The sequence below is a fragment of the Prionailurus viverrinus genome, chromosome D2 (genome assembly GCF_022837055.1).
Source record: "Prionailurus viverrinus isolate Anna chromosome D2, UM_Priviv_1.0, whole genome shotgun sequence".
In the NCBI taxonomy this organism is placed as follows: domain Eukaryota; kingdom Metazoa; phylum Chordata; class Mammalia; order Carnivora; family Felidae; genus Prionailurus; species Prionailurus viverrinus.
Window position 1 is genome coordinate 11,955,606 of NC_062571.1, and position 20,401 is coordinate 11,976,006.

The window sequence follows — 20,401 nt, forward strand, 5'->3', positions numbered from 1 at the left end:
TGGGAGGTTGGGACTTCAACATATGAATTTTGGGGGGTGGGGACACAATTCATCCCACAACAAAAGGTAAAATACTTAGAAATGATTACCACCTGATATGATCTGGTGTCGTACCACAGCACCCACCAACTATATTGACCAAGCCATCCACAGCAAAGCCCTGCATTTAGGAAAAGAAACAGTTTCAGAGTCCATCTGAATTCAAAATTCACCACCACCCCTTCAGCGGAAAAGAGATCTACATTTCATAAATGAACGTTTCACTAAAAAGAGGGTTAAACATAATCCAAGATACAAAGCTTTCACATGCCTTAGATAGGTTTAAAGCAGGGAACATAACTCAGATAACTATGAAATCCTTTATACCATTTAAAATGTAAGATGTAATCATTTGCCTACTTGGACATAATAAAGACCTTTTTTTTTTTACCTATATGCTGAGTGGAATCACATGATGAGCTGGATAGCACATCAAATAACACATAAAGTACATACCAGCTTTTACATTTAAATTAATTTAAAATTTTATGGGGGTGCCTGGGTGGCTCAGTCAGTTAAGCATCCGACTTTGGCTCAGGTCACGATCTCACAGTTGGGGAGTCCGAGCCCCACGTGGGGCTCTGTGCTGACAGCTCGGAGCCTGGAGCCTGCTTCGCATTCTGTGTCTCCCTCTCTCTCTCTGCACCACCCCCCACTCGTGCTCTCTCTCTCTCAAAAATGAATCAACATTTAAAATTTTTTTAATTAATTTAAAATTTTAAAGAATTAAAAATTCAGCTCCTCAGTCACATCTCAAGCTCTCGGCACACGGCAGTGGCTGCATACTGGACAGTGTGGTGTAGAATTTAACCACAAGCTAGTTAGGGAAGGACAGTAACTGAAACAGGAAGTCAAGGAACTGAGAAGTCGGAGAACTGGAAAGATCATCTACTAGAAAGGTCTTGAAGTCTCAAGAATTAAGTCAGAAATCATTTAGGAGAGAATGTTAATGAGCCAGAAGCTAAAACTTCAAGGAATGAGGAAAAGAGACCCAGGAGTTAGTGGGTGGTACGGTCCCAAGACCTGGGATTCAAAGGTGGGAGGTGTGTGGGCAAGAAGGTATCCTTGTGACAACAGGGAGCAAGAAGACATCAATGCTCCCCAACAGTATGCTTGAGGCAAAGTGGGGGAGGGGAGCCACCACGTGAGGGCGTTGCAGAGAACAGCCTAGTTTCAAGTAGTTCGGGTTGGACCTGACTGGGAATTTTGCGACACCAGTGCCTGATGGGAAGAAAAATGCTGCCGTCAAGCCCCTCCCTCTGCCTCCACCACCTTAATTCAGAGTAGTTAAGCCTTTTTTTGTTTGGTTGTTTTTAATATTTATTTATTTTGAGAGAGAGAGAGGGGCGCCTGGGTGGCTCAGTCGGTTAAGCGTCCGACTGCGGCTCAGGTCACAGTCTTGTGATTTGTGAGTTTGAGCCCCACGTCGGGCTCTGTGCTGACAGCTCATGCTCTCTCTCTCTCAAAAAGAAATAAAAATTAAAAAACAAAATTTTTTTAAAGAGGGAGAGAGAGAGAGAGACAGCGGGGGGGGGGGGGGGGCGAGAGAGAGAGGGAGACAGAGAATCCCAAGCAGGTCCCATGCTGTCAGCACAGAGCCCAATGCAGGGCTCAATCCCATGAACTGTGAGATCATGACCTGAGCCAAAATCAAGAGTCGGACACTTAACAGAATGAACCACCCAGGCACCCAGAGTAGTTCAGCTTTTGTTATACATACACGGGGATTGCTTTAGGAGAAAATTTTAAGTTTTCTAAATATTCTCTAGATACTGTAAATCTAAGATTTCATTTCTCTATCTCTTAAAAACTGAAGGGAAAGAGAATCGTTAACCTTTAGTTGCACGGCCATCATGTGCGGAGTTTCGTCGTAGTCACCGAAAGTGTTGGGAAGACCTAGGAAAGCAGATTACAAGCGTTACTGAAAATCGCCTTGACGTGCAGACTAATGTTGCCGAAGGCTTTAGGTTTAAAAGTGAGAAAAGTTTATAATTATATGATGATTGTTTGCAAAATCAAACTATAATTCTTAATAATGAACACAGTAAATGAAAAGGTATCACACCCCCGCCCCCCAAAAAACCACAGAGGCAAATAAACAGAGACTATTTCTCTTCCATCTGAAAGAAGAGTCACCACCCCAGCCCCTTCCCGCGAAGGAAACTCAATCTCGTCAGCTAGCTGCTTGGGGGCGGGGGTTAGGAGAGTACTACATATCCTTTGAATTGATGAGAGCACCGGCTATAAAATTAAAAACAAAACAAAAAAAACACAACCAATCACCTCTCAAATAAATTTTTCCAAATAAAAGTTTCCAGTAAAACTTTAGCATCTAATTAACCAATTTCCTGTTTTATTTATTATCCCCTTCTAGTTTTCTTCTCCTGGTGGGAAAGAAAATTTATTAAGCATTAAAATGTATATATTTTGGGAAAGAAAGCTGGAAAATGATGTCTACCCCTAAGGAGCTAAGCAAATGCTCAAAAACATTCACCAGGAAATCTGGTTAATCCAAAATGGGTTACCAGTTTCTAACTGGATAGTTTGAGAACTGCCTATAAATATCTTAAAATTTCTTACATATAGTAAACTAGAAGAGCTAACTTTTAGAAAGGAATAATCTAACACACAGCTTGTTAATACAGCGGAATGGACAGGAGGGCTCCCTCTCCTCTTTTTCTTGCACTCCTCTCTTTGGCCACATTCACTCGGCCAGCACTGTCACCAAAAGCAAGGCTCTGCTCGGCTACCTGGGATTCATCCCCCAAAGTTCTGTCCAATTCCGAGGCTTTCAGGCTGAGTCAAACTGTTCCTTCAAGTCTAGAGGGAAACAGTGGTCTAGACCCACTGTATTTTCATTTAGAAGATTCCCACTGAATGTCAACTATATACCAAGACCTGCAAAATAAACTCTTTTAACCCTACCTATCCCTGTCTTGTGTATTTGGATTTCCTCAGGTGCAACTCCCTAGAAATACACACCTGCATTGGGGTAACAGAGGACATAGGCTGTTGTACATTTTCCAATTGTTTCAATAAAAGGTCTCATTTCAGCTGCACCCAGAGCACAGTTTAATCCAATGCTGTAAAAACAAAAAGATATTAGGAGCATCATCTTGCACACAAAATATCTTCATACAGAAAAAGTCACAATAGGGGCGCCTGGGTGGATCAGTCGGTTAAGCGTCTGACTTCGACTCAGGTCACGATCTCATGGTCCATGAGTTCGAGCCCCGCGTCGGGCTCTGGGCCGATGGCTCGGAGCCTGGAGCCTGTTTCCGATTCTGTGTCTCCCTCTCTCTCTCTGCCCCTCCCCTGTTCATGCTCTGTCCCTCTCTGTCTCAAAAATAAATAAACATTAAAAAAAAAATTTTTTTTTAAAAAAGAGTCACAATAAAGAAAGGACTATATCTAAAACCAAGCAGATAATAAATCTCCACTTCAGCTTTAGCACCTCCATTCAGATATAAACAAAGCCATTTCACCAAAGTCCCCAGAAGCACTGAATGTTTCTGTCTACGTCTCCCACGTCAGGTGATGTTACAGCTAAAGGACCCTGCCTCAGATATCTCCTCGAATAAGTTCACGGTTTGGTTAATGGTATCCTGTGAAGCAGAAATGCCTGCAAACTACCGCTGCTAATAAACATCTGATCTGAAATCAACACATAAGAGAAAGAAAAAGGACAATTATGGAGGTAGAAGGCACATTAATGACACATAGAAGCCACTGTGGGAGTGCAGAAGACCAAGATTCATTAGTCTTTGTTCTATAACCGACTTGCAAGGTGACCTTGGACTTATAATTTGTCCTCTTATAAATTAAGCTAATTTCTTCACTATAAAATGAAGTTTCATTTTGCAAATGAAACTTACTGTGGACTCAAATAACACAGATCTAAGCAGAGCTGCTCTAACAAGTAATCCCACCAATCCCACTCTCAGCGGGGGCCCCTAAGGCCTTCAGGAATTCAGAAATTAACTATGAAGCTACTAGTCTAGGAGAACTTTTAGTTTTTCATATTTCACTTTTTTTTTCTTTTGCTATGATTCCTAAGTGCAATGCGGTATATACTAGATTAGATCTTAAGGCAGAAAAGGGGGCATTAGTGGAAACACTTGAAAGCTAAATAAAGTCTGGAGTTTAGTTAATAGCAATACTATTCTTAGTTTTGACCAAAGGACCATAGCTATGTAAGATAGTAACATTCAGGAAAACTAGATGCAGAGTATATAGAAATTCTCTCTGCTATCTTTGCAACTTTTCTATAAACCTGAAATTACCACCCCCCGAAAAAAGTTTATTTAACAAACACACACGATACCCATTCATGATAAAAACTCTCAGGAAACTAAGAACAGAGGGAAACTTCCTCAACTTGATAAAGAACATTTACAAAAGAGCTATAGCTAACATCATACTTAATGATGTAAAACTAATATCAGGAACAAAACAAAGGATGTCCATTTTCATCTCCTACTCAACATCATACTGCAAGTCGTAGCTAATGCAAGAAGAGAAGGAAATTAAATGTATACAGATTGGGAAGGAAGACTTTGTCTTTGTTCACAGATAAGATTGTCGACGTAGAAAATCCCAAAGAATCAACTAAAAACTCCTGGAATCAATACATAATTATATATAGCAAGGTCACAAAATATAAGGTTAATACACAAAATTCAACTGTTTATCTATATACCAGCAATGAGCAACTGATATTAGAAATTAAAAACACAGGGCGCCTGGGTGGCTCAGTCGGTTGAGCGTCTGACTTTGGCTCGGGTCATGATCTCGTAGTTGACGAGTTCAAGCCCCGCATCGGGCTCTGTGCTGACAGCTCAGAGCCCAGAGCCTGCTTCTGATTCTGTTTCCCTCTCTCTCTGCCTCTCCCCTGCTCATGCTCTGTCTGTGTCTCAAAAATAAAGATAAACATAAAAAAAAAAAAGAAATTAAAACACAACACCATTTACGTCAGCACGAAAACAAATGAAATACCTGGGTGTAATTCTAACAAAATATGTACAAGATCTACATGAGGAAAACTACAAACCTTGGAATAAAGAGATCAAAGCAAATCTAAATAGGTGGAGAGATATTCCATGTACATGAATAGGAAGACTCAGTATTGTTAAAATACCAATTCGGGGCGCCTGGGTGGCGCAGTCGGTTAAGCGTCCGACTTCAGCCAGGTCACGATCTCGCGGTCCGTGAGTTCGAGCCCCGCGTCAGGCTCTGGGCTGATGGCTCAGAGCCTGGAGCCTGTTTCCGATTCTGTGTCTCCCTCTCTCTCTGCCCCTCCCCCGTTCATGCTCTGTCTCTCTCTGTCCCAAAAATAAATAAAACGTTGAAAAAAAAAAAAAAAAAGAAAAAAAAAAAATTAAAAAAAAAAAAAAATACCAATTCATCCCTATTTATAATATATAATTTATATATTCATTCACACAATCCCAATGAAAATCCTAGCCAGTTATTTTACAAATCAACTGATTCTGAAGTTCACATGGACAGGTGAACAACCCAGAATAACTAGTGCAATACTGAATTAGAAGAACAAAATGGAAGGACTGACACCACCTGGCTTCAAGACTCACTACAAGCGAAGGTAATCAATGGTATCAGTGAAAGAAGAGACAAATAGATCAATGGAATGAAAAAGAGTCCAGAAAAAGAACCACACAAATACAGCCAAGTGATCTTTGATGAAGGAGCAAAGGCAAACCAATGGAGAAAGGACTTCCTTTTCAACAAATGGTCCTGGAAAGATGAGACATCCATATTTGAAAGAATTCAAGGACACAAAGATCTTACAACTTTCACCAAAATTAACTCGAAATGGATCACACTTAAATGTAAACTACAAAACTATTAAAGATATAAAGATATATATGAAGATAACACAGCCTGAAACTAATATTACACTGTATGTTAACTAACCGGAATTTAAATTAAAACTTGAAAGAAAAAAAAAAAAGATAACACAGAAGACTTAGGTGGTCGTCAGTTTGGCAACACTGAAAGGAGGATCAATGAAAGAAAAAACTGACAAGCTAGACTTTACTACAATTAACAATTAACTTCTGCTAAGCAGAGGACACTATCATGGGAAGACAAGCCACAGACTGGGAGAAAGTATTTGCAAAACACATATCAGATAAAGGAATGGTAATTAAAAGATAACAAAATCTTAAAATTCAACAATAAATACATATGCACCCAACACAAAAGCAACAAAAAACATAAAACAATTATTGACAGACCTAAAGGGAGAAATTGACAGCAATACAACAATACAGGACTGTAACATACCACTTCCATCAATGATGATCATCCAGACAGGATATCCATAAGGAAGCCTTAATATGATACATGAGACCAATAGACTTAACAATGATATATACAGAACATTCCACCCAAAAGCAGAAAACAGGTTCTTCTCAAGTATACATGGAACATCCTCTAGAACACATGTCAGGCTACAAAATGAGTCTCAAAAAATTGAAGACTGAAATCGTGTCAAGCATCTTTTCCAACCACAATGATATAAAACTAGAAATCAATTACAGGAAGAAAACTGGAAAAACTACAAATATGTGAAGATTAAACATGTTACTGAACAACTACTGTGTCATAGAAGAAATCAAAGGAGAAATTAAAAAGCTACAGAGACGAATGAAAAGAGAAATATGACACACCAACATCTGTGGGATGCAGCTAAAGCAGTTATAAGAGGAAAGTTCAGAGCAACAGAGGTCAACCTCAAAAAAACAAGAGAAATCTCAAATGAGTAATTTAACTTTACACCAGAGGAACTAGAATAAGAAGAATAAACGAAGCCCAAAGTTAGCAAAAGGAAGGGAATAATAAAGTTCAGAGTAAAAATAAATGAAATAGAGGCTAAAAAGACAAATAGAAAAGATCAATGGAACGAAGAGCTGGTTTTTTAAAAAGATAAATGCGGGGCGCCTGGGTGGCGCAGTCGGTTAAGCGTCCGACTTCAGCCAGGTCACGATCTCGCGGTCCGTGAGTTCGAGCCCCGCGTCAGGCTCTGGGCTGATGGCTCAGAGCCTGGAGCCTGCTTCCGATTCTGTGTCTCCCTCTCTCTCTGCCCCTCCCCCGTTCATGCTCTGTCTCTCTCTGTCCCAAAAATAAATAAACGTTGAAAAAAAAAATTTTTTAAGATAAATTAAATGCAATTGACAAAACTTTAAACTCCCTAAGAAAAAAGGAGAAGACTCAAATAAATCAGAAGTGAGAGCAGAGAAGTACAAGTGATAACAAAGAAATACAAAAAAGTCATAAGAGACTATTATGAACAATTATATGCCAGTAAATTGAACCTACAAGAAATGGATAAATTCCCAGAAACTTACAATCTTCCAAGACTGAATCATGAAGAAATAGAAGATCTCAACAGACCAATTATTGTCCTAGTTTGGAGACTGAAGCATAAAAGTCCAGGACCAGAAGGCCTAACTAGTAAATTCTACCAAAACATCCAAAGAAGATTTAATATCTTTCCTTCTCAAACTCTTCCAAAAAATTGAAGAGAAGGAAATGCTTCTAAACTTACTTTACGAGGCATTACCCTGATACCCAAAACCAGGCAAGGACACCCCCAAAAAAGAAAATGACAGGCCAATATCCCTGATGAACAAAGATGCAAAAATCCTTAACAAAATATTAGCAAACAGAATTCAGCACTACATTAAAAGGATCACACACCATGATCAAGTGGGATTTATCCCAGGGATGCAAGGATGGTCCAACATCTGCAAGTCAGCCAATGGAATATACCACATGCACAGAATGAAAAATAAAAATCCTATGATCTCAACAGATAAAGCAACTGACAAATTTCAACATCCACTGACGATAAAAACTCTCAACAAAGTGAATACAGAGGGAACATACCTCAACATTATAAAAACCATATACAGCAAACCTATAGCTAACAGCATTCTCAACGGTGAAAAGCTAAAGCTTTTCCTTAAGATCAGGAACAAGACAAGGACGCCCACTCTCTCCACTTTTATTCAACACAGTATCAGAAGTCTTAGCCACAGCAACTAGGCAAAAAGAAATAAAAAGCATCCAAATTGGAAAGAAGTAAAACTCACTATTTGCAGATGATAGGATACTATATGTAGAAAACTCTAAGGACTCCCCCCCAAAAACCGCTAGAACTAATAAATTAATTAAGTAAAGTTGCAAGATACAAAATTAATATAAAAAATGTTGCATTTCTACACACTAAAACTATTGGAAAGAGAAATTAAGAAAACCATCCCACACATTACATCAAAAAATAAGGGGCGCCTGGGTGGCGCAGTCGGTTAAGCGTCCGACTTCAGACAGGTCACGATCTCGCGGTCCGTGGGTTCGAGCCCCGCGTCAGGCTCTGGGCTGATGGCTCAGAGCCTGGAGCCTGTTTCCGATTCTGTGTCTCCCTCTCTCTCTGCCCCTACCCCGTTCATGCTCTGTCTCTCTCTGTCCCAAAAACAAACGTTGAAAAAAAAAATTTTTTTAAAAATTAAAAAAAAATAAAAAAATAAAATAAAATACCTAGGAATAAATTTAACCAAGAGGGTGAAAGAACTGTACATTGAAAACTGTAATATGCTGATGAAAAAAACTGAAGATGACACAAAGAAATGGAAAAATATCCATGCTCATGAAATGAAAGAATATTGTTAAAATGTCCACAGTACCCAAAGCAATCTACAGATTCAGGACAATCCCTATCAAAATTCCAATGGCATTTATCATAGAACTAACAAATAATTCTAAAATTTTTATGGAGCCACAAAAGACCCTCAGAAGTCAAAGCAATCTTGAGAAAGAAATACGAACCCAGAGATATCACATGCCCTGATTTCAAATTATACTACAAACTTAGAGTAATCAAAACAGTATGGTATTGGCATAGAAACAGACATACAAATCAATAGAAAAAAATAAACCCGGGGCGCCTGGGTGGCGCAGTCGGTTAAGCGTCCGACTTCAGCCAGGTCACGATCTCGCGGTCCGTGAGTTCGAGCCCCGCGTCGGGCTCTGGGCTGATGGCTCAGAGCCTGGAGCCTGTTTCCGATTCTGTGTCTCCCTCTCTCTCTGCCCCTCCCCCGTTCATGCTCTGTCTTTCTCTGTCCCAAAAATAAATAAACGTTAAAAAAAAAAAAAAAAAAGAAAGAAAGAAACCCACGCATACATGGTCAATTAATTTACAACAAATGGGGCAAGAATATGCACTTGGGAAAGGACAGTCTCTTCTTTTTTTTTTTTTTTTTTAACATAATTTATTGTCAAATTGGTTTCCATACAACACTCAGTGCTCATCCCAGCAGGTGCCCTCCTCCATGCCCATCACCCACTTTCCCGTCTCCCCCACCCCCCATCAACCCTCAGTTTGTTCTCAGTATCCAAGAGAAGAACAGTCTCTTCAATAAATTGTGTTGGGAAAACTGGACAGCCACAAGCAAAAGAATGACCTTGAACCACTTTCTTATACCATACACAAAAATCAATCAAAATGGATTAAAGACTTGCATGTAAGGGGTGTCTGGGTGGCTCAGTTAGTTATTTAAGCATCCTACTCTCAATTTTGGCTCAGGTCATGATCTCATGGTTTGTGAGATTGAGCTCCGCATCAGGCTCTGTGCTGACAGTGCAAAGCCTGTTTGGGATTCTCTCCCTCCTCTCTCTCTCTGTCCTTCCCCTGCTCACACACACTCTCTATCTCTCAAAATAAATAAAATAAACATAAAAAAAAAAAAAAAGACTTGCATGTAAGACCTGAAACCATAAAACTCCTGAAAGAAAACATAGGCAGTAAGCTCCTTGACATCAAACTTAGTGGTGTTTTGTTTTGTTGTTTATTTTTTCAATATATGAAGTTTATTGTCAAATTGGTTTACATACAACACCCAGTGCTCATCCCAAAAGGTGCCCTCCTCAATACCCATCACCCATCCTCCCCTCCCTCCCACCCCCCATCAACCCTCAGTTTGCTCTCAGTTTTTAAGAGTCTCTTATGCTTTGGCTCTCTTCCACTCTAACCTCTTTTTTTTTTTTTCCTTCTCCTCCCCAGGGGTTTCTGTTAAGTTTCTCAGGATCCACATAAGAGTGAAACCATATGGTATCTGTCTTTCTCTGTATGGCTTATTTCACTTAGCATCACACTCTCCAGTTCCATCCATGTTGCTACAAAGGGCCATATTTCATTCTTTCTCATTGCCACGTAGTACTCCATTGTGTCAAAAACACACTCAGATATCACCTCATGCCAGTCAGAGTGGCCAAAATGAACAAATCACAAGACTATAGATGCTGGCGAGGATGTGGAGAAACAGGAACCCTCTTGCACTGTTGGTGGGAGTAAAAATTGGTGCAGCCACTCTGGAAAACAGTGTGGAGGTTCCTCAGAAAATTAAAAATAGACCTACCCTATGACCCAGCAATAGCACTGCTAGGAATTTACCCACGGGATACAGGAGTACTGATGCATAGGGGCACTTGTACCCCAATGTTTATAGCAGCACTCTCAACAACAGCCAAATTATGGAAAGAGCCTAAATGTCCATCAACTGATGAATGGATAAAGAAACTGTGGTTTATATACACAATGGAGTACTTAGCGGTGTTTTTTGTTTGTTTGTTGGTTTTTGGATCAGATTGAAAAGTCAAGGGAAACAAAAAAAGAAAGTAAACAATTGAGACTACATCGGACTGTAAAGCTTCCGCACAGTGAAGGAAACCGTCAACACAACAAAAAGGCACCTACAGGACGGGAGAAGGTACCTGTAAATGGTATACCTGGTGCTCACTTTGGCAGCACATATACTAAAACTGGAATGATACAGAGAACATTAGCATGGCCCCTGAGCAAGGATAATGAGCAAATTATCTATCTGATAAGGGGTTAATATCCAAAATATATAAAGAACTCATACAACTCAATAATACAATGAAAGACATCCAATTAGAAGATGGGAAGATCTGAATACTTTTCCAAAGAAGACAACCAGATAACCAACAGACACATGAAAAGATGCTCAACACGACTGACTCATCATCAGGGAAATACAAATCAAACCCACAAATAGATACCACCTCACACCAATCAGAATGGACAATATCAAAAAGACAAGAAATAACAAGTGTTGTCAAGGATGTGGAGAAAGGGGAACCCCTGTGCACTGTTGGTGGGAATATAAACTGGTTCAGCCACTGTGGAAAACAGCATGGAAGTTCCTCAAAAAGTTAAAACTAGAGCTACCCTATGATCCAGCAGTTCTACCACCAGGTATCTATCCAAAGAAAATAAAAACACTCATTCAAAAAAAATGTATGTATCCCTATGTTCATTGCAACATTGTTTACTATTGCCAAGATATGAAAACAACTAAGTGTCCATCAATGGATGAATGGATAGATGTCACACACACACACACACACACACACACACACACACACACACGAATATTATTCAGCCATAAAAAAGAATGAAATCTTGCCATTTGTAGCAATGTGGATGGATCTTGGGGGTATCATGTTAAGTGAAATAAGTCAGAGAAAGACAAATATTACATGATTTGGCTTACACACAGAACTTAAAAACCAAACCAAACAAAACCCAGACTCACAAATGCAGAACAGACTGATAGCTGCCAGAAGGGAGGGGCTTGGGGGTGGGGGGTGGTGACTTGGGTGCAGGAGATCGAAGAGCACAAACTTCCAGTTATAAAAGAATAAGTCACTGGGATGGAATGCAAGGCTTGGGAAATACAGTTGGTAATATATGTCAACTTTGCATGGTGGATTTACTGTGGTGATCGTCTTACAATGTACACAAATGTCAAACCATTATGTTATCCACCTGAAACTAATATAATATCTTAAGTCAACTGTACCTTAAAAAAAAAAAAAAAAGATTGCTAGGTCCTACGCACCGGCTAAGTCACAACCCTTGAACACAGCTCCACTTGGAACACTCTTAATCTATTTTTAATCTTATGCTACGTCATCCACACTCAACACCAGGTAATAAACTAAAATGTTTTACATCACCACATTATCATTAGAAAGGACCCCAGCCTGGGGCGCCTGGTGCGCCTGGGTGGCTCAGGCAGTTAAATGTCCAAATTTTGATTCTGGCTCAGGTCATGTTCTCCTGATCATGAGATCAAGCCCCTCGTTGGGCTCTGCACTGCACATGGAGTCTGCTTAGGATTCTCTCTCCTCTCTCTCTCTCTCTCTCTCTGCCCCTCCACCACTGTGCACTCTCTCTCTCAAAACAAATAAATAAACTTTAAAAAATAAATAAATAAAAAGAAAGGACCTTGGACTTTTTCTAAACTTCATTCCAATCCTAACTCCTCTCTTCAACAGTTAGGTGGCTCCAGTTCCTCATTTGCTGCGTGAGAAAGTTATGCCTAACTAGCAATCTGGATCCCAGGAATGTTAAAGTAAAATAAGATACATGAAAATGTTTCAGAAAAATAGTCTTTATATTGCTATTTGCTCATTCTGATACTTCCATATGCCTCTGCCAGGCCAACTCTGACCCAGGCTTTAAAAATTAGTTCCAGAGGCGCCTGGGTGGCTCAGTCGGTTAAGCATCTGACTTCGACTCAGGTCATGATCTGCCGGCTCGTGAGTTTGAGCCCTATGTCGGGCTCTGTGCTGACAGCTCAGAGCCTGGAGCCTCTTCAGATCCTGTGTCTTTCTCTCTCTCTCTGCCCCTCCCCTGCTCACACTCTGTCTCTCAAAAATAAATTAAAAAACATTAAAAAATTAAAAAATAAATAAAAATAAAAATTAGTTCCAACGTCACCTTCTCTACAAAGCTGTCCTTGAATCCCACGAGAACACCATCACTCCAACCCATCTACTCCAAGATTTTTGTTCATACTTTTGTAGAGCAGTTGACATTTTATATTTTAATTTACTTACGAATTTCTCCTACTGTGGACTGTTTCACATTTGCCTGTATTCCGGGGCACAGGGTTTCCATTAATGCTCAATGAATTAATAATTAATAGTAATAATGATACAAAGACACTGTCCCACTGTACTTTGTTAACACATGTACAGTTTGTGATGATCAAAATCAGCAAGCAACGGTTTCTTACAGTCACCTTATTACATACTATCTGCTTATATACACACAGGTATAGGTGTGTGTATTTTAAAAAGTCTCATAGATTTGTCAACCAGCCTCCTCAATACTGAGATCAACTCTTAGTCCTGAACCAGAAAGCAAACTGCTGGGTACCACTCAGAGTTCCAAACCCAGAACAATACAAACAGGATCTGATAAAACTCTCCAATTCCTGGGCTGCTTTCTACCTGTCCATCCGCCCCTTCGGTCTGTACGATTCATAACAAATTGGAGACCAGATCTATTCTCTCTGTGAGTGGGCTATAGATGGACGTTGAAGACACAGAAAGAATTATAGGGTAACAATGGAAAAAAAAAAAGTAACCGCTGAGTGGGTCGAAAGTCAGAATTAACTGCATGTTTGCTGAAGGAAGAGAAATATGTATTTTCGAAACTCCATAAAAATATCCTCCTTGGATTCCTGCAGGTGAGGCAGGGGCAGGGAGAACGCCCTCTAAGGGTGTCCTCTGAGAACGGTCAGCAAAACAAAGACCAAGATGACACCTGGGCCAACGTAGGGGTTTCACCTACGTATCGAGGGATGCGACCAGATCATGATTAAGAGTAAAGGGGATGGGGAAAAGAGCAATAGAATAATACTCAAAAATATCTGAGGAAATACAGGGGCACTTGGGTGGCTTGCTGGTTCAGCATCCGACTTCTGCTCAGGTCATGATCTCACGGTTTGCGAGTTTCAGCCCTGCGTCGGGCTCTGTGCTGACAGCTCAGAGCTTGCTTCGATTCTCTGTCTCCCTCTCTCTCTGCCCCTCCCCTGCTCGCTCGCTCCCTCAAAAATATATGAACATTTTTAAAAAAAGGTTTTTAAATATTTAAGGAAAGACAAAAAATTCAAAAGTAAACTAGATAAAGTTTGTCTTCAGAGACCCCTACATTTTCCTATCCTTCAGTTTTTCAGTTGAACATTTACTGCATCCATTCTACACACCAAGGACTCTATTAAGCATTAGAGATGTGCAGATGATTAAGAGATTGCTCTGGAAAAGCTCATGAGCTGTTCAATCAATCACAGTCAAGTTCAATACAGTTACTTTCTTAACTATCAGTCCCAATCAATTGTATAACAATGCACTCTAAATTAATAGCAGCTTTTAAGAAATCACACTGCCACATTAACTCAACTGTAAGACGTGTCATGAAATTAGAAACATTAAAACATGAATAAAACAAGAAAATAATTGATGAAATGTGGAAGCACAGTCGCTAAAAGCTGCTCCTATCCCTAGATCACCTACTGACTTACAGCCTCTGAGTCTCTGTTCCAGTCTCATTAAAATGAGGACACAAACAGCAGTGCCTACCTCAAGGTGGTGCTGCTAGAATTAAAAGAAATAACTCACAGAAAGCACTTAAAACAGAAAACTCTCAATAAATGTCTATTACTATTATTTTTATGGCAGAGACTATAATAAAAGTAAACAGAATGCTCTGAAAACATCAACCTGAGCTAATCAGAGAGGGAAAGTTCCCTGGAGAGGACTCTGGAGATGATTCGTAAAGGCTAACAAGGAGTCAGCAGAGTTGGGGGGGGGGGGGGGGGAGATGGGGAGAGGGAGAGAGGGAGAGAGGGAGAGAGGGAGAGAGGGAGAGAGGGAGAGAGGGAGAGAGAGAGAGAAGGCGGCAGGCACAGCTTCCAGGCAGGAAGAACAGGGCATGTGTGGAAAAAAGGCACAGGTGAAAAGAGTATATATTCTGGGAGGTTCCATTTCACTTGTGGTATGTAATTTAAAACATTTTGATAAGAAAAATAGGGAGATAGTTTAAAATAGAACGTAAAAGCCAGGTTAACTTTATTTAAAGATAAAAATCTGAGCTAGAGAATTCCCATCTGATCCCACACTGAACTGCTTCCGTCTGCTCCCTAAGCTGGGGGGAGAAAACACCTTGCAAAGCCCTGTCCTACCAACGTAAGCGCTGGTAATAGTTTTGCAGAATTAGGACTGCGCCAAGCACAGCCTGCAACTGTGAGGGGCACGCTTACAGCCAAACAGGCAACCATCTGCCCGATCCAGGAGATACGAGCCCAGCCCCTCCAACTGACCCATTCCGACAGTGGTCTTCTGACGCCCGTCGGAAAAGTCTGAATGTACTTCCCAGAGAGCCAACGTCCCATGCAAGCTTTTCAGTGGAAATACGCAGGACCAGTCCCCTCCCAGGCCCCATTCTGTAGCCATCCAAAAAGATACCCCTAAAAGGAATGGGGTCAAGGAAAGAATGAGCACTTACCAGAGTGGGTCTGCATGAGACACACTGATGACAAATGCCTCTCCCGTCTGTCCAGAAAGAGTTCGCCCACTTTTATCGATAATTGTCCCTGAAATCTGAATTAACAAAGTAAACTCTGTCAACGACAGAGGCTCAAATTAAGAATATGGTCACAAACGTGAAATAAAATGAGCACGCTGACTTTGTTCTTTCACGAGGAAGGGAACCGTGGAGCTCTAACAAAAGGAATCACTTACCATCGTGGTCAGAAAGGACGTGGGTAAAGTGACTGTGGGGAGGAGCTAGTAAGCCATAAAAACAAAAAAACCGGGAAAGTCACTGAGGCAAACCCAGTGACCAACAAAGCTTCTGAGTTCACACATCCGGTCCCACAGCAGAAGGCCTTCCCAGAGACCTCTGGCTGTCCTGGCTGATACATAGCTGGTTCATCCAACACCCCTTGATTTCATTCTATTCTTTTCCCACCATCAGCCTTCGGCCTCTCCCGTGGGTCTGCCTACTCCAGGCTGGTGTCGTCAGCACTGGCCCTGTCAGTCAGCATGCAAGTCCACTCCTCAGGAGGAGTCCCTAAGCCCTGGACTCCAGGGGACCAATTCGGCCATGCTTCCTTGGAATGGTCTGCTTCTGCCAACCACTTCTAGGTTCATTTTCTTAGCATTTCCAGAATGCTACTGGTCTAGAGCTGGTGGTAGGAGGAAAGTGAACAGAGGAGGCTAAAAGACACTAAAGATAGTTATCCTGGGCAAGGAAAGGCAAAACCCTGCCCTCAAGATGACAGTATTAATAAAAGGCACAATACATCATGCAAATTTTAGAACTTACAAAGATAGGTCGGGGGGAATACTCCTCTTCAAAAAGTTGCTGGAGTGCGAACAAGGCTGCCTGTTGGGGGTAAAAAGAAGAACATCTTTATTTCTGAGAGACTGTGTCCCCGGTCAGTCTAACTGGCTCATCAGAAGTCTCCCTTTTCCAAAACCCTGCTAGGTAAGATAAACGTCGCAATCTCTGGGGAAGAAGCATGTCCGCCCTGCAAGGTGCAATCCCGACACACGTTTCCCAAGTATAACACTGTACACATTAAAACAAAACAAATGCTGGCTCAGAGTTTACCTACGAACAGATATTCCCTCCAAAGAGGAGCTTAAGAGCTACACTTTCTTCCTTCTCCTAATCAAAATTAAAAATAAAGAAGAACGGGGTGCTCGGGTGGCTCAGTCGGGTAAGCGTCCAACTTCGGCTCAGGTCATGATCTCATGGTTTGTGAGTTCGAGCCCTGCATCGGGCTCTGTGCTGAAGCTCAGAGCCTGGAGCCTGCTTCCGATTCTGTGTCTCCCTCTTTCTCTGCCCCTCCCCCACTTGTTCGTTTTCTCTTTCTCAAAAATAAACATTAAATTTTTTTAATTACATAATTAAATACATAAGAATGCCTCCACCTTCCACACCGTCATATATCCACAGTAGGTACAGAAACTAACAGTGTGCATCACCGCAAAAGAGTGTGAGCTTGGAATGTGCTGTAAAGGTACAAATCCCAAGTTACTGTGTACACTCCCGTGTTTTATTAAGTTCCAGGGAACTGATCTTCTTCTTTTCATCATTACATCTCTTGATTCTAAGAGGTTTACATTTTCATAATTTTCGGAAATCAGAATGCAACGTGTACTCAACGTAGATCTTCATTGTGATGGTGAGGTTCTCTGGCATAAAAGGTTACTAAATCGACAATGTGAGAATTTCTTTTTTCTTTTTTTTTTTTCAGAACTAGGCAAGTTGAGCCTAAAGATCTCATGGAAAATATATGTGTAAGAATAGCCAGGAAAATTCTGAGGGAAAAACAGAGGTTCCGGGAAGGAGGTGAATAAAAGCCTACCAGTCACTCAGACATATTTTAATGATAATGTACAGAAAATAGCAGGATGGGAGCGTGACATCTGACAGATTACTGGAACAGATTCTACCCAGATGCACTTCTGAATTTAGGATGGTCTGGGTGACATTCCACATGATTCCTATCACTGGGAACTAACAGGTTATTTAACAGACGATGTTAAGAAAAAACTAGGTACACCTTAGAGAAAAAGACTACTAGGTACATCTCTACCACATTCCTCGCCCCAAAATAAATTCCAGAGGCGCCTGGGTGACTCAGCCAGCATCTCACTGACTCTTGATTTCGGTTGAGCATCTGACTCTTGACTTCAGCTTAGGTCATGATCTCAGTCGTGAGATCAAGTCCCGCATCGGGCTCCACATTCTCTCTCTCTCTCCCCCTCCCCTGCTCATGCACACACACACTCACTCTCCCTCCTAACGAAATAAATAAATCTCAAAAAACTTTATCAAAAAAAAAAAAATCCCAGATGCATCATGGAGGAAACCAGTCCCGCGATAATCTAAAGAATGTTATCACACTTTCTACACCTGCACAGCATCTCTACCAGGCCCCCACACTGGTTAACAGTGGCTGTCCAGGAAAGACCTGCATCCCAGGGAATAGAAGGAAGGATATTGCTTTTCACTCCATATTTTTACGTATCATTCACATTTAGAACCATGTGTGTGTATTTACTACATCTGCATACATGTACCTAGTAGCTGTACCTATAAATATTTACTTTCATAATTAAAAAAAATTTTTTTTGAAACTTCAAAAGATAACCTTTTGAAATTTTTCTCATTCCACTGGCCGCAATTAGAAATGTTCAAGAAGAGAATGGAACAGAAGACTTCTATCTAACTTTGACAATGGCTGTGACGGTCTTCTCGCCACACCGGGCGATCATCACAGCCCCACCCCACTCACCGTCCCTTTCATCTCCCTTAACTCACCTTGGCGTTCGCAGTGTCAAAAATAGTTTCAATGAGTAAGATATCAACCCCACCATCCAGGAGCCCCTGGGCCTGCTCTTTGTATGCTTCAACAAGCTCGTCAAATGCTGCAAAAAAGAATAAATAAATCACATCCAGGACTCAGTCATCAAAATCCTCTCGGTGGCCAGGACACGTGTTCAAGCCTGCACCGTCAAGTAACTATTGCTGGTTCATGATGCTTAATTTAAGGACAACATCACCTTTTGTGAGAAACCAAATAAAGGAATAGGGCCGTGGTGGAAATTACACCTGTAAACCGAACACAGTTGCTCCTACTAAACACCACATACGAGCCGAGAATGAGTGAGTGAGTAGGCAGGCATATGGTCTCTTGAGCCCCGTACCTTACTTCCAACATCTTTAGAGTGGATCATTCATTCCAGAGGTGGTTTTAATCAGACAGTTAAGGGATGAGTGTGAGGGACAGCTATAGAAACATATCACACTGACATGGAGACATCGCAGGCCTCGTCCCGTTCCCTCACACTTGCCTTGGTGAGAGGCCACAGTCCCGTGGACTTCACTCCTGCCCTCTGACACCAACTCTGCCAGAGAGGAAACCTGCCTGAAGGGCAAGTTCAGCCTGTAACCAAAGTGTTCAATTCAATCACTGTTGCGTAAGATTTCTGTTAGAAACATCTTGAGTTGTCCATGTCTGTCTGAGAGGTCATCCCTCTCCCCATTCACCTCCCAACCAAACAAGAAAGAAGCTTGGACATTCCCGAGAGAAACCTCAACAGTACCTTTATGCTTGCTGTATACAGCACAAGAGAAAGGAGAACTCAGCCCCTTGCTGTCATGTTAGACCAAAGAGGGCATCGCCAGGCATAAGCCCAGTATGAGAGAGCAATCCCTGGTGAAGAAGCATGGTATCACTACATGGAAAGTTGTAGAACCAAAAACCTACAAACTATACTTGCCTGAACTTGTTATCTATACAAAACTCTTTACCATACAGAGTATCAGTATTATTCAGCTAAATTTCATTCTTTTTGTTTTTTTATTGTCTTGATGTTTAAGAAGTTGACCTAGATCTACAGATTTTTCATAAAATCTCAATGTAACTGTTTATATATGCTAGTTTATAATGTCGACAGTACTAGTATGTTCATATGATTTGGGCTGCTTTCTGACATGAAACGGAGATTCAGTGAGTTATTCTGTAATAGACCAAGGCCTGGTGTCCATACCTACCCAACTGTTCCGTTTAAAGCTTTTTTTTTTTTTTGATTGGTTTTATTTCCTCAGCAGATAAAGAAGCACCAACACAATACCATGTACATTTGAAAACAAACTCAGTAACAATAATAATGATGATGATGACAGTAATAAAAACAAGAGCTCTTTGTTTAGAGGTTAACTACATTCCGGGGATCACTGTAAGCCCTTTATGTCAATTAAGTCACAATAACCCTGAGGAAGATCCTGTTACTCGTCCCATTTTACAGATTTTAGGATCACTGAAACACAGACATACTGGCAGGTCAAAGATTATATACCAGAAATACTCACTAATGTTCCTGTAATCTGGTTTTTCCACAGATGGGGACACAGAGAGGGTCTTATTAGTTGGACCCAGGGCTCCTGCCACAAACCTCTTGATTCCTTTGGGAAAAGAAAAACAAGCGTAAAATCTCTAAACAGGCTGAACTTTGTGTTGTGAATCGACAGGCTCTAAGATTTTTCCCTCCAACACACGTCTATAACCCCTTATCTACAACTCTACAAGACAAAAGCACAAAAGCACAAATTCTGTTCTTAATTCATTTGACGACAAAACATGATGTGACCTCTCCTGAACCACAAGGGGCTATTTATAGTCTTTATCGCACTTAGTGAGACAATTCATAGATTTTACTGCAAACATGCGTTTGGTTATCGCGGCCCCCACCAGGAAAACGATGAGCCACAGGGGATGTGCACATATTGTTGCCAAGCCAACCCAAAAGACTCTGAATCCTTGCATATCTGGCTTCAAAGTGTTTCAGTGAGTAACCCCTCTTCTATCACCACAGCCGTGTTTGGATAAATCATCTCCCCTTATTCTTAAGAAATCTCAAAGGTCCTGAACTTGACACAGAATCTGTGAGA

General features: G+C 41.0%; 1 protein-coding gene and 1 non-coding gene across 6 annotated transcripts in view; one reads left to right on the plus strand and one right to left on the minus strand.

Moving 5' to 3' along the window:
- Positions 1 to 20,401, minus strand: part of MTR (5-methyltetrahydrofolate-homocysteine methyltransferase) — a 132,807-nt gene that overhangs the window by 100,863 nt on the left and 11,543 nt on the right. For all 5 annotated transcript variants that reach the window (XM_047824844.1, XM_047824843.1, XM_047824846.1 and 2 more), the window contains exons 5-11: positions 19,823 to 19,915; positions 18,269 to 18,375; positions 16,262 to 16,321; positions 15,440 to 15,534; positions 3,022 to 3,122; positions 1,874 to 1,935; positions 93 to 160 (exon numbers count right to left, since the gene is read on the minus strand). In XM_047824844.1, the coding sequence (XP_047680800.1) occupies positions 93 to 160; positions 1,874 to 1,935; positions 3,022 to 3,122; positions 15,440 to 15,534; positions 16,262 to 16,321; positions 18,269 to 18,375; positions 19,823 to 19,915 (586 nt within the window). The remainder of the gene's footprint in view (positions 1 to 92; positions 161 to 1,873; positions 1,936 to 3,021; positions 3,123 to 15,439; positions 15,535 to 16,261; positions 16,322 to 18,268; positions 18,376 to 19,822; positions 19,916 to 20,401) is intronic.
- On the plus strand, positions 10,852 to 10,958 carry LOC125148511 (U6 spliceosomal RNA). The gene has a single exon (XR_007145594.1). It is a non-coding gene; the product is annotated as a U6 spliceosomal RNA (small nuclear RNA).